Source organism: Sycon ciliatum, chromosome 5, assembly GCF_964019385.1.
Source record: "Sycon ciliatum chromosome 5, ocSycCili1.1, whole genome shotgun sequence".
NCBI classification, from domain to species: Eukaryota; Metazoa; Porifera; class Calcarea; order Leucosolenida; family Sycettidae; genus Sycon; species Sycon ciliatum.
The window spans coordinates 36,081,345-36,107,844 of record NC_088647.1 but is presented as its reverse complement, the minus strand read 5'-3'; the positions used below and the strand labels follow the sequence as shown (position 1 = coordinate 36,107,844).

The 26,500-nt window shown below is 48.1% G+C and overlaps 1 protein-coding gene and 1 long non-coding RNA gene across 3 annotated transcripts in view; both read right to left on the bottom strand.

Moving 5' to 3' along the window:
* Nucleotides 1-3,383: 3,383 nt before the first annotated feature.
* On the bottom strand, nucleotides 3,384-22,846 carry LOC135818523 (uncharacterized). Of its 2 annotated transcripts, none has more exons than XM_065331909.1 (18): nucleotides 22,385-22,846; nucleotides 22,038-22,208; nucleotides 19,122-19,948; nucleotides 18,463-18,782; nucleotides 18,027-18,195; nucleotides 16,849-16,993; nucleotides 15,915-16,102; nucleotides 14,331-14,505; nucleotides 13,345-13,483; nucleotides 12,428-12,578; nucleotides 11,999-12,175; nucleotides 11,320-11,469; nucleotides 9,503-9,856; nucleotides 9,004-9,231; nucleotides 7,727-8,197; nucleotides 6,928-7,182; nucleotides 5,802-5,841; nucleotides 3,384-5,129 (listed from the first exon to the last, which is right to left on the bottom strand). In XM_065331909.1, the coding sequence occupies exons 1-18, from the start codon at nucleotides 22,464-22,466 to the stop codon at nucleotides 4,174-4,176; spliced, it is 4,998 nt and encodes a 1,665-aa protein (XP_065187981.1). In that variant the 5' UTR covers nucleotides 22,467-22,846; the 3' UTR covers nucleotides 3,384-4,173. The 2 variants fall into 2 exon arrangements, with proteins under 2 accessions (XP_065187981.1, XP_065187982.1); XM_065331910.1 differs by having other exon boundaries at nucleotides 14,331-14,502.
* A 2,195-nt stretch (nucleotides 22,847-25,041) lies between these two features.
* Nucleotides 25,042-26,500, bottom strand: part of LOC135818522 (uncharacterized) — a 1,516-nt gene continuing 57 nt past the window's right edge. Inside the window, exons 1-2 of the long non-coding RNA XR_010553695.1 lie at nucleotides 26,303-26,500; nucleotides 25,042-26,151 (exon numbers count right to left, since the gene is read on the bottom strand). The exon at nucleotides 26,303-26,500 is cut by the window's right edge and continues 57 nt beyond it. This is a non-coding gene — a long non-coding RNA (uncharacterized LOC135818522). The remainder of the gene's footprint in view (nucleotides 26,152-26,302) is intronic.

Sequence of the window (26,500 nt, the reverse complement as noted above, 5' to 3'; positions counted from 1 at the left end):
AAAACTATAGACGCGTACCTAGGCAAAAGCCGTTATGCCAGCATCTATACCACATAAAATCTGTGATCACTTTGTGCATAAATTTTTCCAAATTGGGCGTCTGTTATCCAATCGTTTAGAAACTATATGACAGTAATTGTGGAGCGGTCCTGAGCAATATTCCGACAACTATTCTCAAAAAGTTCCAGCCAAATTTGAAATATTTCAAAAACCCTACGCGTCCATAGTTTTGAAATGGATTGTAGTTTTGGGTTATAATTATCATAAAACTTACATGTACATTATACTTCTTACTCAGAGTTACTTTTATGCTCATGGCAGGCAGTTACCATCGGTTCAGGGAGTGCTAGAATGCAGTAGTCCCTTCCCTCACACAACGCAGGTCAAATTATTCGAGGTATCTTTGGATTGAGCAGTGCTGGTTTCGAAACTTGTTGAAGCTCAAAGTATTATGTAGAGCTGCTGGTTTCGTTCAAAGTAGAACTGCTCAGTTAGCTCAAAATAGCTGCTGTTAGCTCAAAGTAGAGCTGCAATGGAAGCAATAGCTCAAGGTAGAACTGCAGCAAATACAATCGTTGTAGCTAGAAGATAACACCAGTTGTGAGAGTGGACCCGATCAATGTGTACAATTACATGTACATGTATAATAGATGGGGGTTTATGCAGTTACCACCATTTCGCCAGGTGTGTTTTAACCACCATTTCTCTTCTGTAAAACTGTGAACGGTACCATTCGACTGTTGACACAACAAACTAGCTCTCCTCCTTCATGCGCTCTAAAGCCGACCATTGCTGCCCTCGGCAGCCATTACTCACACCAACAATTTCAAACAAAATATTTGCCATGTCTATTACAATATCAGTATCACCTTCCCTAACCCTTCTCTGACGAGCCTTTGATAGGCGAAACAGCTGTCAGAAGGAATTCGTTTTATCCGTGACCAGTTCGTTGTTTGAAATTATTGGTGTGAGTAATGGCTGCCGAGGGTAGCAATGGTCGATCGGCTTTAGAGCGAATGGAGGAGGAGAGTTTGGTGTACTTCTCTTCTGCATTGTATTGTGATGCTATATTGGGGTCTTCATAATATCAGTCTGGTAGCGATAATGAAACATATTATGCGTATGCTCCCTCGCAGGCAGGCATAGTGGGATGGTCTAAGACCATGATTGAGAAACAGAGGGTACCAGGTCCAAGTCCTGCTTGGAAGCGGAAGGATTTTTTCCAGCCGTGCTGAGAGTCTGCGACCCACAGTTAATTGGGAACTCGTGGCCTGGCACGAGGAAAACATGGATGCAGTGAATGGGATTTTCGGTCTTTGACCACATGCTGGTGAGCTGATCTACTCACCTCCCACCGCTTTAGGAGCTGCATCTGCGCCTTGATCCTTGAAGGGTGGTGGCGTTCCTACGGATGCGGAAAACTCGGCCTCTATAATTATAGAGAAACCGAGTCTCACGCGAACCGTGAATTTGTTTTCCTCGCACACTTCGACAATGCAGCCCGGCTAGCTCAGTCGGTAGAGCATGAGACTCTTAATGTACAATGCACCGTATGCTCCCCAAAGTTTCCCGACTTCTTGCCAGGTGATGCGATCACGCGATTCTCAGCTTGCTCCTGCGGATTAGCGCCGACGTGCCCAACAGTCAAGACTTTCTGGGCACGATTTCTATCCGCTCAGATCCGGACACTGCCTGTCTGACTCGATCATAGTTCGGTTGTAGCTTTGTTGTTTTTTTCATTCAACATAACACTCCTTGGGTTCGACCGAGCGGGTGCCGGCTGAATGCGGGTGGTCTGCGGTGTCTGCGGGCGCGGCGATCTTTATCAGGGTCCCTGCAGCAGGAGTTCTTCAGGACTCGCGAGTTGAAGCCCCGATGTCAGAATGACAGGTAGCACGTGATATGCAAAAGTCAGAACACGTGGATATCGAACAACGACATTTAAAAAATATTCCAGACTAGTGCTGCTTGCAGTCCGTGATTAGCTGATATTGATGGACATCTGCAGTTCGAGTGAAGTCCTATAGGACTTCACTATGGCCTAGTCTTACTTTCCGACGTGTCTATGTCTATGGCCTGGTTGGATTGATCAACAAGACGGCGCCTCTTTTTGTTTGTTTTGAAGCCATCAGATAATGCATGGCAGGAGTTGTGAGATCCGAGATTTTCGTCCGGTATTTTGGTGTCGGAGTCATCACTGATGTATATGTCCAGGTGCACCAAGACAAATTATTTTGGAGGAACACTGAGGGGAGGAATGAGAGACAGCCTCACACTCACAGGTAATACATGTACAGTCATGTACATGTACTTATCAAGTCTGATACTGTAGCACAAGACTATTGTGGGAAGAGTGGATACATACATGTAAGAGCAGACAGGAATTTGTTTAGCACGCTGAACCGTGACGTGGCCACTGCCACTGGCCATGAGCAACACGACAATCATAGTGTTTTCAGTTTGACGGAGTCGGGATCCCCGGGACGACGGTACCCACATACCCAGTACTTACACCAGCAGCGCTGCTCTACGCCTACTACTACTACGGGTCGGTACACGCGTGACGGTATGCATGTACTTGGATTTGTGTAATTCCGCACTCTGCAATCATGCTTTGCTGCCGTCCTTCCGAAAGGAAACCACACAACAGTGGCGGTCCCACGTCACACAATCTGTTCCACAGCATGGTGATTTTGTGCAAAGGAATGTGCAGAATTTCACTGGGAAAACGATGGAGAATAGGCATGTCCAGGGATCGTCCACTCCGGATTACTCCACAACATCTAGACGTTAATCTGTGGATACCAGACAGGCAGAGCATTTTCGTATAACGACCAGGTGCGACACAGGAAATTTAGTTTTAATGTGTGCAGTCGCTCCAGACGCTTTCTAGCGCTGTACTGTGGCGTTCCGCATACATACCATGGAAAGCAGCTGGTCAATGGACATCCGGACTCGACATGAATATTTTTATTTTGAACAACCGCAGGTGATATGCAGTACTTGGCAGTGTATATTATATCAGTGTGCATGGTACACTATTAGTATTACCATGCATGCACAGTTCATCAACAATGGGCTTCCAATGACTATGTGCTCACCAAAGCACATGTATACTATGCTCCTGGACAAACCCTTTTGGAATGGAAGACTGTCGAGAGAAAAATTAATATCTGTGCTACAACCCCCTCCCCCAGGACACACACGTATCCATAGTGTACCCACCACCGCCACGATAAAAAAAACTTTCAAAAAGCCCTCCCCCTTCCCGTCTGGCCGCACCATGAAAGAATAGGAAGAGTGTTTTGACAACATAACTGATTAGTTGACATACACTGTACAAGGTGCGCCTGCCTCATTATAATTATCATTATCGAGTGGAGTAAGACTGGCGCAGTGTATTCCAAATCAGACACACCCTCACACCATCACATCATCACACCCTCACACTACTACAGTACAAGAAATAGCACCACAACAGACCCATGCCCAGGCATGAGAGGCCAAGCAGGCCAAGGGGGGAGAAAGAAGGAAATGGCAAAAGAAAGAAGTGGTAGCACCAAGAATACTTTACGGCAATTACGTACTGAATTACAATCAAAGAAATACATGCACCAGGGCCCGACCACGATATTGTAGATTTACGATTGACAGAGAATATCGCTAGTGTGATTCCTTCATAAGGCGGAATGTTACATAAAGGAATAGAACCCGAAAAACGTTTCAAAAAATACTAACCTCTACAAACCATAGGTGGGTAGGTTTGAAATAACGCTGGTTTCAAATTAGTCCTGTAATTATTACTGGTAGAAGTTATAGCATGGAAACCGGCATATGATCAGTCCATGCTGCTAGAGTCTATAGCATGGCACGCCGCTAAGTGTTAACAAAGACGGACGTAACAGCACGAGTAGATCATAATCTGGACAAAAATTGCATGTACAGTCAGTTTATAATGGTACTCTGGAAGTAGTAACCAGTTAGGTTGAATGTAGCCGAAGAGCACAGAGTAAACTGGTACAAATAAAAGTAAACTGAGAAATGCAATCACTGACGGCACAGTTCCACTAATGAGTCATATTGCACTGTCTACCTGTGCAATGGAATATGTTATGAGCAACCACTCAAGGAATACACAACTGATATGTCTCGCTGTCTCCAGAGTCAATCCGATCACATAGCCGATTCGGACGCGTCCTTTTCTTTGAGCTTCTTGATTTCAAGGTCTCTTTCACGCTCCAGCCTGTCGACTGCGCTCTTCAGCTCAGTTGTGTTTCTCATCATCTGGTCGGTGATTCGACTCTGTCGGCCGTCAAGGTAGCCGGCCTTGTTCTGAAGCTCCGCTTCTTGGCGCCGTAGCTCCATGGCCGGCTGGCCCGAGGTGGAGTTCATGCGTGATCGGCACGCGTTCAGCTTCTGCTGCAGCTCGCTCTGCTGGCGGTTGATGTCGGCACGCTCCTTGGACAGCGCGGCCTGCTTGGCACTGCTCTGGGTGGTGATGGCCTCCGCCTTTGCTGCGTAACGCTGTTTCAGATTGGTGAACACCTTCATGTCGATTCCGGCCATGTTGTCAGGAAGTCCGGGCAGTTCGGCAGATGCACTGGATGCCTGGGAAGACGCGGCGGACAGCTGACGACGTTCCATGGTATTGCCATTGCTACCACCGCCTGGTGGCTTGGGTGCAACGGTGGGCTTGGGTTTCACCACAGGGGAGGCACCGCTCGTAAGGCTACTACCCTTCACGGGGCCAAACCGAGGAGCACTCTTCGTCGTCGAGTCCGCTGAGGTGGTGCTGGGAGTGCGAAGCGGCGAGGTCGGAATGCTCTCCTTGCGTTGCGGGATGTTGGGGATTTTGCGCTGTGGACTGGCAAGAGCGGCGGCAGCAGCACCGCCGTTCGGCTGTGTTGTCGGCGTTGTCGGTGTGGGCACGTCGGTTGCGTTGGAACGCTGCATAGGTGCCACTGGCGCCTTGGGCTTGCTTGATGTGCGCGGTCCTCTGTTCGGCGTGCCGTTGCCCGCGTCGTCCCCTGCTGGAGCCAGGGATAAGGCTCTAGAGTCTGGTGTGTTGGTGGACGGTGCTCCTGCTCCTTTAGCTGATGGTGGCTGAGGAGCTTTGGGTTTCGAGCCACCTGGAGGAGCATTACAAAAGAAATCGCAATTAATGCAGCGTTAATTTCTCTCATTTGACTTTCCCACCGAAATAAATGATCTCCAGGATTATCTGTAGCAGGTGACTTGAGGAAACAGAGTAATGACCTACAATGCATGAGGAAACAGAGTAATGACCTACAATGCATGAGGAAACAGAGTAATGACCTACAATGCATGAGGAAACAGAGTAATGACCTACAATGCATGAGGAAACAGAGTAATGACCTACAATGCATGAGGAAACAGAGTAATGACCTACAATGCATGAGGAAACAGAGTAATGACCTACAATGCATGAGGAAACAGAGTAATGACCTACAATGCATGCCGCTTGAACATGCACATACAGACCCTCAAGTGACGTTTTTAATACTTGATCAGGAGTAATACTTGATCAGGAGTAATACTTGATCAGGAGAGTCGAACACGCTACAGTCACTACGGTACTGACCCTGCCACTTCTCATTGTTGGTACACATCTTCTTAACTTAAATGCGATGATTGATGGCTCCAATTTTGATTTGTTTTAGAGGAGGGCCACAAAATGGCACCTACAACAATAATTGACTGCATCATCTTGAAATACCTTACAAGTTTCAACACCCGTCAATTAAACGATGTGAGAACAAAGAAAACATGAGCTACTCTACCTTGGTGCTGCGCTGTCATGGCATTGAGGTCACTTGTCAGCTGCAAGCACAATCACACAACACCATCATAGGAAAGGAGATGAGAGGTAAGTTTCGGATACATACTAACATACTTGAAGTAATAGAATTCTCACATGGCAATGGTACGACCAAGTCCTTCTTTCGCCGTTACTCAGAGTTTCAGAGTTTACGCGGCCTGAGGATCTTAGACACTGGTGCATGCTTGAAGACTTGAAGTACTTCTGAAGTATGCATACCACAATCTGTGAACTTCACCCTCCTGCATTATCTCCTGCGTTATCTCCTGCGTTATCTCCTGCGTTATCTCCTGCGCTATCTCCTGCGCTATCTCTTTAATCGGATACGGTCATTGTGAGAATTAAGATAAGCAACAATGTCTTCTGCAGTACGGCGCACAGTAAGCGCCTCTCACATCACTGACTAGCATTGACACTGGTTTCCTGTTGCTTGGTGAAACAAACGCATTTGCAGTACACCGTGTGCAAATCCAGGGCTTCAATTCCATCTTATTATATGTACATGATGATGCACGCATGCATACTGGGACTGCATACGCATGTTCTCCCTCCCCACCCCCTCCCTCCCTCCCTTCTCTCTCTCTCTCTCTCTCTCTCTCTCTCTCTCTCTCTCTCTCTCTCTCTCTCACACACACACACACACACACTCACTCACACGTACAAATGTGCAAATTCTCATACTTAAATTCCCAAGCGATGGGATAGCAGCTTTGGCTAGTAAGTCTCTTGGGTGTTGCATTCCACAGGTTTCACTTGTGTAACAACAATACAGGAATGTCAGTACAGAGAAACCTGTCCCAGCCGACCGCTCAGGGGACCTTCAAAATGCAGTCTCTGTTACCAGGTGGTCTCCTTATCCAGGGTCATTTGACTGGAAATAGCATCTCTTGATCCTGGTTTCAGTGGTCTTCTAGGACAGGTGGTTGCCTTATCCAGAAGATCGCTTTGAAAGGTTTTACTGTATCTAGCATGAGAGGTAGTTAGTCACTTGGTGGCGTATTTGACAGGTTTCAGTATTGTTAAAACGTTACAGCAATGTCAGTATCTAGCATGAGAGCATCACAGCTATCATTGATGTCTCAACATACCCTGCTGGCATAGCCTGGCAGCACATCCGGTGATCCCGTCTCGTACAGAGCGTACGCGCCAGGTGGACTCGTGTGGTCCCCGACCAGCGTGCGTCGCTTCACCGCCTCCTCGGGCGACGGCGCACGGTTACGGGTGGGAGCCGGACGTTTCCGACGGAAGCTGTCCCTCCAGGAGCGCTTGGGGCCACTTGCCAGCGACGCAGCTGTCCGGAAGCACTCCAACCAGTTACGGAATGCTTCTTCTGAACCAGGGACCTGATAGTGCAGTAGCAACACCAATAGGCAAAATCATAATGACAATTATTGTAAACACACACGCACGCACACACACACACACACACACACACACACACACAAACGCATGCACGCACAAAAAAGGAATAGAGATACATGACATATGCTAAGGTGGATGTATAAGCACTAGCTGAAGAGAGAGTCTTACTACATGCCTATAATGCTTGACACCACAGCTCCAGTGAACAGGCTAGGCACCCATGCAGTACAGTCTGTAGTCAATGAAGCCTCACAAACACAAAGCCCCAATACATTACACTGAACTTACACCCTCTTGCACAGTGTAATACAGTGGACCGCAAAGCCCACCCCCGCGGACACGGGAGAAATGCCAGTGCCCAAAAATCGGGAGCACCTTTCGCCAGTCTCCTGGCAGTAAAACTTTACACAACAGAACCTCCATGACGAGGACTACCCCATTGTTGACTGAATATCTCCCATGCCATTGTACCTGTATGAAATCCAACCCAACCGATCAATGCCATAGCAGTACGGCTCAGCTTACCCGAATGCGTATACCTTGCTTGCCATCAAGCGGTGTCAGCTGTATAACCTGATCCTCACTGCTGTTGCCGTGCTGCACCATCACAGTGCTGCCGGGCAGCTTGACCGTCTGCAGCGGCTTGCGATTCTGCTCGTGCTCGTAAATACTCAGCACCAGTTGTTTCACCTCGCACCAGCGGCCGATATAGTCGGGCGTGCCGGATCTGCTCGGCTCTTCGATTCGCAACTCTCCGCTGCTAGTCGGCGCCGACTTCGTGTTGATCTTCTTCTTGCCCACGCCGCGTCGCGATCGCCGGAATGGACCGTGGCCCAGGGAAACGGCGTTGCGTTGCAGGTCCATAGAGCCGCCATACACGGCATCGCTCCCGCCGTCCGTGTCTTCCTCGCCATCCGTGTCATACCCTGAGCCGGAGCGACGGCGGCCAAACGACAGGTTCTCCACGCTCCACGAGCGGATGCGACTGAACAGCCCCTACACCAGCGGGAAGCCAAGCACAAAGAACACGAGCAGGCAACTATGTTACGCTGTCTCACCAGATACTCAATGATCTATTTGCCACGGGGGGGGGACATTCTTCTCTTCATGTGGACCCTCTCCTGCAAAAAAACATGTGTCTCCTGGTGTGACGAAACTCTCCGCTGCAATAAAGCATTTTCTTTTCATGTGAAGAGAAGGACGATTTTGGTGACGGACACACCATTGAGTACATGTTGACACTGAGAACTGTGTGAATGGTTGGAGAGGGTAGGGTTTTAGAAAAGAAAATTACAGTAAAACCTGCCCTAACAGGACACCCTTGATGCAGCGGAAACTGTCTTGATGTGACAGGATTCCGCTCGAGCCAGGGATGCACGTTCGATCCACAGCACTTGGGTGCATGAAATTCTGGGTGCTCAACACAGGATTCCGCCTGGTACAGGGTCCAGTAAACATAGGACTTATCGTGCGTGTTTATGTTGTTTGGTAATCCATTAGGGGCCATCCGTAAATATAGATATTTATTTAGAAACGAAAACTAGTCGTTTAGGGGGGAGGGGTTTAGCGCCTGTTCGTTTCTCAAAAAATATCGATGTACATTTGGCATGCGTGAGCATTTCCAGAAAAAAGACCAAAAATATCGATACTATGTACCATGTGTATGTGTTCGTTTCTCAGGGAGGGGGGGTTGAAGAGAAACGACTAGTTTTCGTTTCTAAATAAATATCGGTATTTACGGAAGGCCCCTTAGCAAACTCGGTGGTCACACAGATAACGAGCTTTTTCTCTATATTGCTTACCCGTCGCGGGGCATCTCCGGTGCTGAGAGTACGGTCTCGCCCTCTGCTGCTCCGCCGCGATGATGTCCTGAACGACTGGCCAACAGCCACGCTCGCTCGCGCGGACTGTCCTTCGGAGCGCGAGTCGGACGCACTGGCCGCTATCTTGATGTAGGACACCCACTCAAACATGTCGCGCTGGTTGTCCGCGGAGAAGTAGAGTGCCGGGAACGGCGATGGCGGGACGACCTGTTGAGCAGCGAGCACCAAGGAATGATGAGAATGGAATCCAGGCATGTCATGAATTACTCTGGCAATACATTATTCATACAGATACAACATCACTGGCTGGCTGCTGAAGAAAGACTAGAGTCTCCCACGATTACCAGTAGCCATAATTGTACAACATAGAATGCAGACATGAGATATTAACCAGTACAGTTATCCTTCCCCTGTGCTCAGCTTGCCTCCTTGAGCAGGAAAGAATCAAGGGCAAGGTTACAGAAGAAAGATGCCTCACCTTGAAAACATTCTTCATGCGATCTTTGCTGGAGGACGTGACCGAGCAGTTAGCCAGTGGCTGCACCTGAGTGGGTAACTGGCTGCCTTTCTGCGCGTAGCATGCCATGGTGCCGTTCTCGATGATGCAGTAGCGCGGATGCCACATGGACGGACCGCTGCGCTTCTGCAGATAGCCCTGGAAGAGCGGGTAATCGCTGCCACCACCACCACCACCGCCGCCACCGCCGCTGCTGCTCTTCGGCTCGTCCGTCTCTCTCTTCTTAACCTCTTCCTGCAGCCAGTTGGGCAGGCTGGACTTGAGCGTCACTCCAGACTCATAGTCACTTCTCCTAAGGCCAGGGTTTTCTGGAGACTGAATCATAAAAGGCACAAGGATCAAAAAGAATCACAAACCGAAGTATGGCCGAATGTACAGTTCTCATTTTGGACTTGAGCTTTTGGTACTCACATGTTATATAATTATTTGACGGACCCAGCCCCATGCCACGTTCCTCTATTTCGAGCCCACTCCTTAGAGAGTAAGTTGCCTATACTATAGTGTTTTAGTTCCCTGTAGTGTCATCCTCATAGTGGGTCATCTCCCTATAGCGGGTAATCTCCCTATGGAGGGTCACCTCCCTATATTGGATCTCCCATATAGTGGGTCACCTCCCTATAGTGGATCTACCCTATAGTGGGTCACCTCCCTACAGTGGATCTTCCCTATAGTGGGTGGGTCATCTCCCTATAGTGAATCTTCCCTATGGTGGGTCACCTCCCTATAGTGGGTCACCTCCCTATAGTGGATCTTCCCTATAGTTGTTGTTGTTGTTGAAATTTTATTTGTATCGCAGACCAAACGGGCAATGGTGCCCAATATTATGATGGCGATAAACGGTAACGGCCGAGAGCCAATGATACAACAAGCAAGCCTCCACGAAAGAGAGAAAAACACAGACAACACAGACTGCAAATACTCAAAAAAGAAAGTGAATCATCTCCCTAGTATAGTAGGTACTCCAGGCCTGGTCATGTGTTGCCTGTCAGGGCACGCAAGCGCGACGAGAGGAACAGTATGGGGGTGATGGCACAGTTACGTAACGGTGCAGAAAATCGAAAAATTGAAAAACGTGTTTGCACTTTCGACAATAAGACCTGGTGGGAAGTAGTGAAGCCCTTTCTCTTCTTGCGGGTCCAAATTCCAGCTCTGTTCTATGAGAAGAAATTGGCTTGCGTGTACACAAAGTTGAAGTTGTGTGTTTGAGGTATTTCTAAGCGGCGGATTGTTGTCTCAACGAGTAGAGCGTACCCGAATTAACCCTGAGCTGAGGCCAGTGCATTGAGCACAGGTAATTGTGTGATTCCTGGTACGGTTGATAGCGACCCTAAAATAAACGAAATGTGTGCTTGTAAGAATGCAAAACAGATGTATATGCACCTTCATATTTCGCATTGCACTGAGAGCACAATCAGTTCTCTTCATCGCCATTAATTTTTATGACTATTGTCTTCTCAGAAAGGGTTTGCTCCCCACACCGGAGCTCGGAGCAAACCCTTTCTTACAAGTCATCGCCGAAGTCGCCACCACTACTTCGTATTGTCTTCTCGTCGATTATTTAATCATGATTGTTCCTCAGCATATTACAGTAAAACCTGGTTTAAGTGACCACCCCACGGTGCAAGCAAAAGCGGCCGTTAAAGCCAGGTGATCTTTAGAACCAGGTCCCACAGCGTCTGTGTAAGAACTGTCGGTGCATGGAAAAACGGTAGATAAGAGCAGGTGGCCGCTAAACCCAGAGGTCGCTTACACCAGGTCTTACTGTACCATGAACATACCTCCACACCAGAAGCACCAGCGAGACCAGCGCCGTCCACTGCAGTATCACCTGGATTGGTCAGCCTGCGGCGTGCTTCATCCAGACCCACGGTGCTGGGAGCTGCCTTGCCACCTTTGTGAATTGTGTTGACGTCGTCGACTGCTTGAATCTGAGCATTGTGAAAGGGCAGGAGGTCGCAATAAGGGTCAGAATGGACATGCACCAGTATGTTGAGCTTTAGTATGAGTCACATGAGCCATACATCCCTTTCCTTTCTACATTCAGCACGGGTCTTGAGTTTAGTCACCTGGTGGCCACTAATTGTTTGTTTGTTTAGCTTTATTTTACTTCACCAGAAGCACAGGCAAAATCTGCCTTCTCACTGGGCGTATTGCCACAGTTCTCGCAAAATGATGAAGGTAATTGAAGTGGTTGCCTTAACCAGGCCTATTGTAGTATCCCAATGGTGGAAACCTGTTCACTGAGCATCATGTAAATAGAGACAAATTCACTGCGCATTGCGCTTGGAAAGGAGTTAAGTACACCGCTTATGTGGCAGACACTTGGGCGCCCTGTAAGAAGACCTTAGGGTCAGTGTTGGGAATGCCAAAGTAAAATAATAAAATACGATACAATACAAAATACATTTACGTGTACCCTGGGTGTGGAGTCACTACATCAGTTACTGAGTACAGTACCTTGATCATGGTGGCTTCGGCCAGTCCCATGAACCATTGCTTGTAGTCTTCTTCGTTCTCGCAGTAAAAATAAACTGCACGCGCCTGATGGCCGCCGCGCTTCTTCACCAAGCAGAACGAGTTCTTTCTCTTCGTCTCCTTCTCCGCCTGCTCCACTTTCATACCCAGAATACGTAGCTGTTAACGACAATGGAGGTGCACAGACAGACAGACACAAACACATACACGTGAGCACATGTGTACACGAGCACCGGTATAGTTACATGGACTTGTAACGTTAGATCTAGGTACATGGATATACTATACAGATACATTACACAGTAAAAAGCGACCACTTGGACAATTGTGGATTACAAAAAGGAGAAGGACAAAATGGTAAGAGTGACTAACAAATAGCAGTGGATTCATTTGGCTATCAGCATGACTTACCTCGTGCACTATGGTCTTCTCGTCTTTCACCATGCCCTTGTACACGTAGAAGCGTTGCTGGCGCAGCTCGCAGAAGTGCTTTCCCCATCGGTAGGAGCCACGCACGTTGAGGCAGCCTTGCATGGTGCGATCAGCCGTGTGCACGACCACACTGCAAGAAACACGGCACCAGCATCAGAGAACATACCGATCGCTCATCAGTGTGTACAACCACACTGAGCGAGAAGCATGGCACGAGCATCAAACAACATACATTGATTATCACAAATCACATGGCCAGGCAAACATCACAACACATGGTGAGATCAGCCGTGTGCACCACCACACTGCAAGAAGCACGGCACCAGCAGCAACAGACAACATGCCGATCGATTATCGCGGATCACATGACCAGGTGAGCATCACAACACACCACCTGCACACTCAAAACTCACTATCAATAACTAAACATACAGCAAGGACAAGTAAAACTGTATTGCCTTAACAGTTTCTATTATTAAACGATGGAAGTGCTCAAGCATGTTGTAGGCTAACAGTCACACCTGAAATTGCACTGCTTCTCTACTCTAGAAGGTAGAGTATACAGCAGTGCAATTTGAGGTGTGGCTGTTAGCCCATAACATAATTGGATTCAATGAAGCTGCAAGAAACGTCCAAACTCAGCTTGGAAGTGTCAGAAGTTCTGTATACTGCTGGTCTATAACCAACTGTCACAGGAACAGCATTCAACACCGGTACATGTATTCTCATATCCATACTGACCGAGATGCTGACGACGTGCTCATGTTATATCTACAGCAGCCATCATTAAATGATGGAAGTTTACAAGCTTTGTAAACTATATGTACTGGTCTATAACCAACCGCCATAGGAACGGCATTCAACACCAGTACATGTATTCTCATATCCATACTGACCGAGATGCTGATGATGTGCTCTTGCTGCGACCGACCAGCTTGCGTGCCTTCTTCGATAGGGAATTGTACACACCGCCGCGTTCAAACGTGCCACTTGTATCCACCTCGTTGTTGTTAGTGGAAGAGCCGTAGCGTGTACCTATGGTCCAAGGCACATTTCAAATGATAACAGAAAGGAGGACATCCTGAACTGGAGCCCGTTGCAGCTAAGGTCTCACATCAAGGGTTGCGTTGCTACATGCAATTTGGATGAATTACCGCTCCAACCCATCAAGTTGGCATTGCATGCTACCCAAACAGTGTTAATTGTTGAATTGATGTACTGGAAATCCAAATTGTTTTAAGAGAAAGAGTCTAGCCATAGTCTGCGATCAATTGTGCATATGTATTTGGCCTTGTATTACCCCCCCCCCCCCCCCCCCCCCCCGACACACACACACACACACACCACCCCGCCCCAATGACCACCAAAATGGCATTGAGCATTATACTATGCGTATGCCCCAAACACAAATTCCAGTACAATTGCAGCAGCAGCATAGGTTACATCTCCCATTGCATGTCCACTGTTGCACACACATTGCTAGCGGCGGGCTTGCCCTGCAGCTGCTCTCCGATCTCAGGTCACAGTCAATTAACAACACTGACACAGCTATCCCCAGAACCCCATTAGGTCCAATCCGAAGCGCAGGTAAATCCCTCAAACCCTCCCCCCCCCCCCCCCCACACACACACACAAACCAGGATTTACGCATTTGGGGTACCCTCTGTCTCGATCCCACGTGTTTGCGGCACACAACTCATTTCTACAAGGGGTTGCATGCATGATCTCCTTGCACTGTTTTCTTGAGTGCATTGCAGCTAGTATTTTCACCGACTTCCAGCTGCTCCTTAATTTTGTCATAATTTGTTCCTTCTGGTCATTCGAGAATTTTCAAACCTGGGCTTAGAATGTGTAATAGAATGTGTACTCCATTGCAGCTTACCAGGCTGCCCCTCACGCTGTGCGCTATCAATCACTGCGTTGGGCAGAGGCACCTTGTTGTACTGTGCTGAATTGTCACCGCCTGCTGCTTCGTCGCTCATCGGGTGACCACCACCACCACCACCGCCGCCACCACCGCCGCCGCCACCGCTGCTACTGCTGCTGCCTCCCTTCTTCTGTACAAGCACAACGCAGGAAAAAAAGATATGGAAACAAATTCAACGCAATAAATGAAGCAAGTTGCGCGTTCAATACAAACGCAATATTCACAATGTGCACAATAAGCGCAACACAAAATATGCGCAACTTTCTCTATTTATTTCATTTGCGTCTACACGAAAGCTGTTTGAACTAATTCAAGCTATGAATAAACAGGGCTGGTCGAGGCAGCTCGAACAGAGTGCTGCAATACACACATGTGCACAGAACTATACGCGAGCTATGCAATAATAGTCAGATCGATGAGTCGTGCCATGCACAGCTCGGTATACACAGCAACGGTATAGCATGTTTCGCTGCACTTCTTAGTCAGTTTGTCTACCGGTTTTTGGGTCCTTTTTTTTTTTTTTTTTTTTTTTTTAATGTTTATTTGAATTCGGATAGCTCAACAGTACAGAAGTACAACTACAAAGAGTACCGAATAGAAGGCCCCGAGAACGGGAAACCAAAAAAACAAAAAAAACAAAAACAGAAACATCAAGTTACTGATTATGCACATTGCTTGAAAGCAAATCACAACAATGATTAAGAGTTAGGTCCTGCCGCCGTGCAGCCCAATACGTGGTTTTTTAACGTGATTTTTGGACTTTTTTGGATTTGGGGTAAAATTCTGCACACTTTCGCGTGTTTCCATGATACGACAAGTTGCGCACGGTCTGCTCACATTCAAATACAGTGCTGCCAACAAATGACAGCGTGCAACAAAAAAATCTTTCCTTGCAAGGGCACATTTTCGGCCATAACTCTTGAACGGTTGGTCAGATAGGGACACAATTTTCAGAGAATTTGCAGCTATTCATGCTCTTTCAACTGACGTAGCACTCAATATGAATTTACAAATTCGATTTTTCAGCGAATTTTTGGGTAGTCTGCCACCTTAAGGGGGCAGCCTACCCATAAATTTCATATGGTATTCAATTGACCGTAACTTTGGTGTTTCTCAGTGGATTTGAGTGAAATTTTGACCACACACTCCTGCCCAAAAACCTGCCTGCAGCGGAGCATTTTATACAGGAAGAACTGGCGGAACAGAGAAGACAAACTGAAGAATCAATATCTGCACTACTTGACAGTTACTAGTAGCATATTTTAAGATCAACAAATCAACAGTAGCTAATGCCATGTTTGACAATGGATCCGTACAATTGATGTCCAGCTGACTATCATATCCAGTGCATACACACATTTTCGCTCTTTTTTTCTTCTTCCCGCTTCGCTACTTTGTTATTGGGTAGAAATTCCTGTTTGGATTTGCGAAATTTAACAAGTAAAAAAATTAAATAAAAAATAAACCCGTTTGTGTCTTTCTCTCAAACCAGTGAAAATAAATAAACAGCATATTTCTGAAGATCAATATTCTGCTTACGGTCTTTGGTGGAGGTCGCGGTCCACTTGGTAACGGTGGTGGAAGGTCAGTGGACGACGGCCTGGGGACGTTGTAGACATTCTCCTCAACATCAATGTCCTCATCGGCGCCAAGATGGTTGTTGGCAGCCGATGTTGACTGGCTTGCTCCGTGGCTGCGTGGGACCTGATAGGTCTCCATGGCTTCAGCTACACAGTCACACAGCATGGCAATAGACACACAGCATGGCAATAGACACACAGCATGGCAATAGACATACAGCATGGCAATAGACACACAGCAAGGCAATAGACACACAGCAAGGCAATAGACACACAGCAAGGCAATAGACACACAGCATGGCAATAGACACACAGCATGGCAATAGACACACAGCATGGCAATAGACACACAGCATGGCAATAGACACACAGCATGGAAATAGACAAACACAAGCATTCACGGTCCATGGGGGCGGGAGGCTGAGTTTTCAGCATCCGTATGAACACCACAGCCCCCAAGGCGGATCAAGACGCAGATGTGGCTTCTAAAGCGGTGGGAGGTTGTTGTTGTTGTTGTTGTTCTTTTTATTTGAATTCGCAATACCGGAGATGAGGTGAAGGAGGCGAGGCAATTGACACAATGGAACAACATGATATCCCATGCTGGGAATGTGTAACCAGGCAGTGCTTGCTCAACTGAAACGGCCATGTGGGGAACCATGAAGAACGGAACTGGGGATTGTGTCCATTTTGTTAATAACAATACCTACGAACCCTCAGACATAATGGAGACTTATTCCCCTTTATGTACTTTCATCAAGATGCTGCAAAAATAAACTGGGGATAAGGGACTTGTGGCCATTTTCTAACAACCACAAACCCTCAGCTATATGGATGCCAAGTACAGGAGCAGCACAACTGGATTTTTCAGGCCAGCAGTAACACAAACTCACCCTCATCATCCTCTGCGCTATTTCCCAAGTTCTGAACGGCTTTGAGGAGAACATAGGACTCGCTCGGCTCACGTTTAGGCGGCACGTCGTAGTCACCCGTCGGAGCTGGAAGGCCGGGGACGACTCTGAGTGACTGCTTCACAACCTGCGTGAACAGTGAGTGATATAACAGGATCGTGTCAGCAAGCAAACACACTGTGGAGCTGGAAACCTCTCAGCATGGTCCATACAACACCACTATCATACCTGCCAAGCATTGCAAACCTGACATCGAGACAATGACATACCTAGCTATGAACATGATTGTTTACAAATGTAGCTGTGAGGCATGCCACAAATGCACTTTTGGGTGCTTATTACCACCCTTGATATCGGGACGGTCCCGACCAAATTGGGATGGTTGGCAGGCATGCACTGTGTTCAAAAGCAGGGTTTTAAGATAAATGAGCTCTTTGAACCCTCTGCCAAATCCTGATTATAACTATTTATATAGTGCACTCACTGATCAATTCAATTTTTCAACTACTGTCTCCGCATTGACGATTAAGTTGAAGCAATGCTTTCATGATTTTGAGTCACGACTGGTGACTAACACACACACACACACACACACACACACACACACACACACACACACACACACACACACACACACACACACACACACACACACACACACACACACACACACACACACACACACACACACACACACACACACACACACACACACACACACACACACATACATACACACACATACACACACACATACATACACACACACACACACACACACACACACACACACATACATACATACACACACACACGCATACACACACACACACACACACACACACACACACCTTGAACCTTGAAACTACTACCTAAAGGTAATGCAGTGCCTCAAAGAGGCAAGGAGGGCAGAGTTACTTCTTGCATTTGTGTTGATCCAGGCACTGGGGACGTGTGAACTTCCAAGCGCAGGTCGGGTATGGGATGGTGCGGCGCTCGGAGCCAGAGCTGCATGTTCTGCGGTTGGAATTGTGCCGACGGTGCCCCGCTTTACTCCGGAAACAACGGTCACAGGTGTGGCAGTGGTACAGACATTGGTTGCACCCCCCTCCCCCCCTCCCCACACACACACTCATACACAGAGAGTACATGTGCCATACCTCCATCCAGGTGTTGTATTCATTCTCCGTCTCGGCTGCAAAGAAGTATGCCGGCATGCCCTCGTGACTGAGTTTGAACGTGTAAGGACGTTTCACCTCCTCGCTGGCTGGTGAGATTTGCCAGCTTGGTAGTATTATGGTGTTCTGTGCACGACCGTCATCACGTGATCTAGTGGCAGCAATACAACACAAACCAGGCATTAGTCCAACACACATGGTTGGTCAATACAACACAGACCAGGCATTAGTCCAACACACATAGCTGGTCATCACTTTCAGGGTTGAAAACACGCATGCAATCATCAGGGTACTAGTATAAGCCAGAGAGGGGGGGGGGGGGGGGGGGGGGGGTAGCACCCCTTACTATAATGGCACACCCCTACCCTGATAAGTTAGCACACCCCTACCCCTTTCGATTGTTGTGCCCCATTCTCACCGGTAATAGTAGAAAGCACGTTCTTTCAAGACGCACCAGCGGCGCTTCCATGTGAGGCCCGTCGAGCTGCGCTTGAACAAGTAGCCGTCCTGATCGCAGTCGGTCAGCTGCTGTGCAGCCACGCTGCGTCGATGCTTGCGAGTCTTCTCCGCAGCGCGGCTGCTGTTGCGCTCGGCCGTGCTGCGTCGGAACCATCCCAAGATGGACGTGCCGGTGGCGGAGTCCGTAGAGCGATAGCCGGCATCGCTGTCCCCCTTCACCTCCAGGTCCTCGTAGATTCCGGAGGCGTCACTGCTGTCGCTGTTTGAGCCGCCATCGCCCTGCGGTAGACGACAAGGAATGTTATGTTGTCTTTATTTTACTTCACTCTAGGTACAGGCATTGTTGCCTTCTTGCTGTGGATCATGAATGATGCCACAGCTCCTAGGCTATGATGAAACATTTTGGAACAAGAAAAACAGCTAGCCGGTGATGCTTATTACTGTCTTCTACCTTTCATAATCACTCACTTTATTGGTGGTTTCTAACCATTCTCCAGGAAAACACTGAATAAATTTCGTATTGTTCTGTTACAGACATATCACCAGTCATCGCAATTCCCTCCCATTATCGTTCCCTGTATGACGTTCTCGTTCCCTGTATGACGTTCACAAGCTTACTTCTTCGAACGGCAACGACTCGTAGTTGCTCTCTTCTGCTTTGTTATCCAGAACTGAGGATGCTTGCCCACCGTATGACCGAGGTGGCAGGTCTGGCACGGCTTCCGTTGGATCGCGCGTCACACGTTTCCTGGCCGGGGCGATTGGCTTTTCCATAGGCTGGCTGTCAGGATTGTCAACGTGGATTTCAGAATAATCCCCTTCGGCACTGACCGAATACTTTGTTTGACGCTTATCGTTGTTGGAGTCGATCGAATCGAGTTGCTCGCGGCTTGAACTCAACGCCTGGGGTCTCGGCACATCATACGTTTGGTCCATTATTCCCTCGTTGCCATCGAGGAAAGTGGAACCGCTCGACTTGACCGAACTGCCCAGGTCGGGGGTTTCGCGTCCGACGGACACCATGTTGATGGCTTTGGACATTGAGGAAGACGTGGTCTGGATGGCAAAGTCCTCCTCGCGGTGAGCTACCCCAGTGGCGGCGGCCAGAGCGCGCATGCACTTCTGATACTCACTGTCCACGTAGGTGCAAAAGAACAGTGGCTGGTCCGAGTCCGGGTTCGTAATCTTCAGCGTCAGTGCCTTCTCGCCGCACTCGTGCGGCTCGGCCACGCACACGTGACAGCCGCGGATGTCGTACTCGGTGACGGGCTTGGTCTCGGCGCGAGTGCGGAACAGACGCAGCACGGTGTCGTCGTGGTTCAACACGGCCCATCGCCGCTTCCACGACACAAACCCCAGGCTCTTGATGATGGCCTGGGCGAGGAAGCCACTGAACGCCGTGTCACTGCGCCCCGACGAGACAAGATCTCCATTGGAGAATCCATCTGTGACACAAGGACACAATGTAGATGTTCAAGAATAGACATAGCATAGTAAATCCTAGTAGCCAATGTGTGAAAGCTTCACACAAAGACAACAAAGAGCAGCATGTCTTGTCATTGCTATGCACGTGTATGATAACCATACTCCAATCCAATCATGCAGAAGATAATAAGCTTTGAAACCGGCAACCATAGCCGGTGCATTATGTTCAGATTGTGTCGGCTATGGTCTGCAGCTTATGTCCATGCCAGCCTGGTGCAATCCCCACAAATATAGAATTACTTCGAAGTATGAGGAACATATCACCTACATATTGATTACTTTTTTCAATAAAAGTAATCGTCTACGGAAGTATCCTCGCAGTGGTGATGGTTGTGTGCAGGAGGGTCTAGTCGGCTGAGAGCGCAGTGTAGTGGCGGAGGTGATACTCAACATGTTCTTCAATGGCCGAGAGCTCTCTCGCACCCTGCAATAATATCACCTACAATTCCCACCACTAAAGAGAACTAGAGAGATGCGTTAGCCTACTGCATGCAACGTCATCAGGGAGACAAGAACATTAGTCTTTTAACTCTTTGAAGCTGTGCATGCATGCAGCTCATCACACTTCAGTTTGGTATCATAGGCATTGCAAGGTCCCCAGGAGTGAACTAAGCCTTTGCTTACAAGTTACATGCCAAACGAATTGATAACCACCTAGATCTGTTGCGAACTGGATACTTTCAAGATCAACTACTGATATTCACACAAGCACTACAGTCTACAGCCTACAGGGTTCAGAACTTCAGAAAACTGTCCAAAGAACAACTGTTGCAAAGGCACTACTGACACAAGGACCACACAGGTGTACGGCATGCTTTGTTGACTTGTACGACCTCTCATCGTCCCATTCTGCTGATGCTAATCACGCATCTACATGTACATTCACTATTACCCGAGATATCCCATTTGTGCAATGCTGTTTTGTTAGTCCTGCTCCACTCCCAAACCATTGCCGTGTAGAAGAACACACGAGTTTCTAAGCAGTCGAAAAGGTTATACAACGGTTGGTTGTGTGTCCCCTGACCTTGTAGCATCGGCAGATTTCAGTCCGATGTTTTATGTTATGCTCTACACCCTTCAAAATCCCTAAAATATACACACATTTGCTCACTGCATACTACTAGTACATGACACCCAATGTAAACTATAAGACTTAGTATAAGATAGACTCCAACATCAGGTCAAGGATAAAACAATATTTCAACCAATCGCTGAACTGGCGAATATGAGTACAGTTTGTGATGATCCCCTGGAGAACGGTGCGACATTGAAATAATATGCACCAGGGTAAGAAATATGCGTGATAGCTTTTTTGCAAGTTCTAGATCAAACTACTGTACCCAAAAATACAGAGCGAGCTCATACAGCGAGCTTGTACAGCGAGCTCATACAGCGAGCTTGTACAGCCCGAATTGGCCTTATCACGATTGCTCATACCATTGTTTACCAGCGCTTGTTGTGCTGCAGGATTCCAGTGATTGAAAAACAAGCGGAGGACAAAAGGGACAAGTCTGCTACTACATGTACTAGTAAGTGAATTGCTCGATGTTTACTCATTTTCGTCAGATCCCTTCAAACTGGGCTTTGGACGACATGAACGGTCCAGCAGGTTTGCTGCCTGAAAACGAGTTCTTCTAGCGAGCAACGACACCCTGTGCGTGACAAATCAAGTCATTTTCGCATCAACCGTAACACTGGGGATAGCAAGTGCATCTGTGTCGGGGCAGCGAACTGCCTCCACGCGATACAACTTGATCTCGTAGTTCACTTGCAACTTCCTGCAGCACCGGAAAGCCAGCTAGCGACAAAAACGTTTACAGCACACGGCGTTCAATGGTCACACAACGCTAGGATAGGCTAGCGCGCTGCATACCTGGAAGTGCAACGCAGCGCAATATACCACCGCATGTCAACGGAGCAGACAGGAAGAAGAGTAGCATTCGTGCAAAAATAGAGCTGCGTACATCCACAGTCAGTAACAAACTCAGGTACCATCAAGCTCTTTCGATTTTAGGAGTTTTCGTGTTTGCGATGTGCAGCTCGACCTACCTAAGCCGTTTTGAGATGCATGTGGATCGCCTTCGCGACCTGCTGTCTTCTCCAAATCGGATAGTAACGAGGTCAGTCGCTCCAACTCCGTTTGAGCATCTGAGCTTAGAGACTGGGATTGAAGGTCAACTTTGAGGAAGCGGTCCAATCCAGGGAGTGTCCGATTGATCCCTACATTCAGCGAGGGAGAGAGAGAATTCGAAAAATACATCAAACCACGTGGGGCAACCTAATTTCCAGCCCAATCGTTCTCGTTACGACAAAGCGGCAGCATACATACTTCAAATAAGTTCAAGCTATTTGCCTGCGTTCCAAGAAAACGCGGAGAGCGTGCTCCAGTTACTTACCGTCAAGTAGTGAAGCACTGTCCGACTGCGCAGTCGACGTGCTCAGCGATCTGGACTTAGGTTGCAGGCCTATCGTCGCCATTACAGGCGAGAAGGAGGAGAGGAGATGCGCTAGTTGCTCTCCAGAATGCAAGCAACAGTCAGGACCTATTTGGCAACGACGCACGCTGGTGAGGGTTTTGCCAGGGTCCTCCGCAAGTGTATCTGCTGAACAGAGCTAGCGAACTCCTTCTCAGATTAGAAGCACATCACTACTGATCTTGCAAGGCAAGCAACCAGTTTGGCCCGCAAATGTCCAGCCGATCTTGTGTCGCCGCTGCTAGCGGCTTGGGATGCAGCCAAGCAGAGCAAAGAAGCGAAGTGACAGCAGCAAACCTTCAGTTCGGGTATGCCTGTTGCAGTGTTGGCTGGGCTACTGCGTGTCCGCACGGCATAACATCATGACGATTTTCTACCATGTAAATCTACCACATGCACAGACTCAGACTCAGACTTCAGAGTCAGTACGACAGTAGACCTACCATCGATCATCCACTTCGATGCTAGCTGCACATGCATGCACGGAACGTAGATCTGTGGTGGCAGAATCCCCACTTTTGCAAACGTAACGTTTCACATGATTTGGACGGACTGATTGTATTCTACATGGCCAGATGACTGACAGTCTGTGCTGATGTAGATCTACTGCCCACAGACGAAGAATGCTCGTGTTGGTCTCTTTGCTCCATCCAGCTCAGCTTCACTGTAAAGTGTAAGTGTAACGCTACCAACCAGTGTAACAGACTCGGAGCTGCTTGCAAAGTGGAGGCAGACAACCCACCTCTTTTCGACCTAGATATTATCTACATGACCATTGCACGGTCATGTAGATCTACCATGATTGTTTTAAAAAAAAGCTGGATGAATATGCGTGCGTACATATTTTAAATGCTTTCTATTATGAAGTGAATCATCGGTCGGCAGTAATGCTTGTAGCTACAATGGCTCAATGCACCACACAACCGCCCAGGCCCAGGGTCAAGATGGAAAGAGGATCATTGAGAGAGGCCAGGTAACTGGTCTACTTTCCAGCTTTGTGCTCGCATTCCACACATGCGTCTCTTGCTGCGTCAAGTCTCTATGCATGCATGCATGGTCTATGGCTGATCTAGTACTAGAAAATTATTAGTAGATATACCGTACTACACTGTCCGCAGATTGAGTACTACTACTACACCGTCCGCAGATTGAGTACTACACTGTCCGCAGATTGAGTACTACACTGTCCGCAGATAGACCGATCCCCTTATTATTGTCTGGGTTCGAGCAAGGGGGCAACTCCGCAGTCGCGTGGGATCCTGCTGCACACACGCGACCAACCTCACCTCGGCTTTGCGTGACTTCTCGCATGCGAAGTGCAGAGCACGCGAACTCTACACGCAGTGCAAGCCTGTCTACAAAAAATGCCACAAGGACTTTTGATTTGAGCTGTTTTGTTTTTGTTTAGACGTCTTCCTTTTTACGACTTCAGGATGCCTTCTCAGGATCATTGCTGCGTTCCTCACTGTCAGAACAGGAGGACGAAGCAAGCAAGTCATTTCACTCCTTTCGTCGTGTGGAGCCACAGCGGCCTGGAGCAAGCGGATCCAGGCTATTCCCCGTGAGGAAGGACGTAGTTTTAGGGTCACTCTGAATATTTGAGATGCAGCGATCATTTCGATCCCGAAGTCGAAATCGTTTTGCCCAGCTCTACAAGGGCAGGATGAGTCCAGGAAGCCAAACAGCTGTCCTACGGTACCAGGTTTAAGAGAGTGGAGTCTGGACGCTCTGCTCCCTATGCTCGCAAAACAGTATTTGCTGAGCCTAGTGCAGTTCGGTCATGGAAGTGCAGCGTCTGCATCACGAGCTCCCCATGCTCGCAAACCAGTATTTTGCTGAGAGGCAACGGCATTTTGAGTTGGAAAGGAACCTGGCTTAGTGCAGTTTGGTCCTGTATAAGTAATGGAAGTGCAGCATCTGCATCAGGAGTTGGCAGCAAGTAGAGCTCGTGTACAGAGTCTCGTGGAGCAGTTGGACGATGGGGTGAAGAAAGCCGAAAAACAGCTTACGTACAATAACATAAAGAAAGACTCTGAGCCGCGCCAGTTTCTGACTGGTTTGCCTTCAGGTGTTTGGACCGCTCTGTGGGACTTCTTTGAGCCTAGCCGAGAAAATGTACTGCGCCGAGCCAGATCTGCGAAGACGGAAGCTGAGGGACGGCGGATACAGTTGGAGGTGGCCGTAAATCGCCAATGAGCATGTAATGGAGGATCAGCTGCTATTGGCATTGATGTGTCTAAGCCTGGGCCGAATGGGACAGAAGCTGTCATGCGTGGCACAAGTTAATCATCCGTTTCACGGTATATACTATATAGCTAGCTGAGCTGGAAAGACGTCTTGTTCCTCCGTTTGGGCATGATCCCCATTTGGGCGAGCTGGCGAGATGTTCAGTCATCAATGCCATGTACCGCAAGACATTCTGCATTGTGGATGAAACAGTTCTATTTTGCCATGCACTTAGGGTTCTCGCACCGGCACAAAAAGACCCAACAGATCCTTGCGCTCTTATTTTCTCCCATGGTAACATTGCTGATCACAACACCCGGTAGCCAGTCGCAGATGCAACCAAATCAACCAGGTTCTCTTACTCTTTTTTTCCAATACTGAAACCAAAGGTATACCAATATTTGCATCGAATGCAGTGATGATTTCAATACTGTCCACTAGTACAACGCATTACCAGACTGGCATATAATCATGATAATATTATGCATTTCGCAATCACTGTCATTGCTTTCTTAGATCTTTAATCATCAATATCGGACCATAAACCGTCTATCATCTTCTATTATATCATCATTAGTATCCTGCTACTATCCTCCTCTAATGATGAGCTCGAAGAAAAGAAACAGCGGTCTAGAGGCGTAAACAATATCTGTCAACGGAAGTGTCCTTGCTGTGCTGGTGTGTTTATGCTTCGTGCATTGGTTCGGCCAAGAGCGCATGGTGGTGGCGGGTTGAGGATGTTAAATATACTAGAAAATAGTTCACTCTGAACGTGCAGGGGGTATATTCATAGGTTCGAAAGAACCGCACACACACTTTGCTGCAGACAGCGGCAAGCTTTGGCCCTCGTGCTTCGAAGAGGGAGCAATCCACTGCCCTACGCTTGCGATTAACAGCAAGCTTCGACTTTTCAAAGGTACGACTCATCATTGGCTCTGGGGTAATGTTCCTGGAACAAATGCCCCATAGCCAACTGAGGGCCAGGGAGCACGCAATCTGCCTTCCTGGGCGAGAAGTGTTCCAGCACAAGAAGCAGCACGAATACATGCTGACAAAGACCACCATCACCACCAGCCGGCACACAGCACACTGTTCTTCAAACACCATCCACTCCGTCCATGTGTTTGCACTGTCCTCCTCTAGCTCTTCACGCTCAACAAATAACACGCACTGCTCATCGGTTTTTTCATGCTTCCTCTGGGTTGGCTAGCCCTTCGACTTGACAAAACAGCGATCACCACTGCACTGCTATCGTCACCTCATAGCAGTCGCTTCCACCAGTGGCTTTTCCTGTCTTTGCAAGGTGTCCAAGGATGGCTGCTGTTGTCACTACAGGCAAATCAGAAGTACTTTAGTGGCTGATGTCCAACCAGATCGTTGGAAAATCGATTTTTCCACTTCAGGGCTGCTGATCGCGACTTGGTGACTTGGCAGCACCACGGTTACCTTCATAGAAGATGGCTCTGGAGAGGAAAAGACAGACCAGAAAAGGGTTACTATTATCTTCAGCACCGATCTCAAGGAGAAAGAAATATGGTCTGCTGTAGCCTAGGCACAAAATAAATCTCACAACACGATTCGCGATTCGAATATTTCAACAACAAAAAAACTCACCTCTGGAGTAACTCCTGTTTGTGGCCCGAGATCGTTCCCTCCCGCGCCTTGAAAAAATCCTGCAGCGGCATCACAGTCCATGTCTCTCTCGGAGATCCTGCTCCTACCAGCAGGAGGTTTAGCACCGCTCGAAGCCATCGCAAACTACTTGAACTAAGCAGAAGACATTCCAAAACAAACCTGAAACACACTGTCAAA

What these genes read in the sequence shown, in the direction of transcription:
- LOC135818523 (XM_065331909.1), bottom strand. Translation starts at nt 22,466, where the DNA reads ATGGCGACGATAGGCCTGCAACCTAAGTCCAGATCGCTGAGCACGTCG. An exon ending in AATACAACACCTGGATGGAG is followed by an intron (nt 16,994 to 18,026) that starts GTATGGCACATG and finishes CTGTTCACGCAG; the next exon opens with GTTGTGAAGCAGTCACTCAG. An exon ending in TAGCGCAGAGGATGATGAGG is followed by an intron (nt 16,103 to 16,848) that starts GTGAGTTTGTGT and finishes GTGACTGTGTAG; the next exon opens with CTGAAGCCATGGAGACCTAT.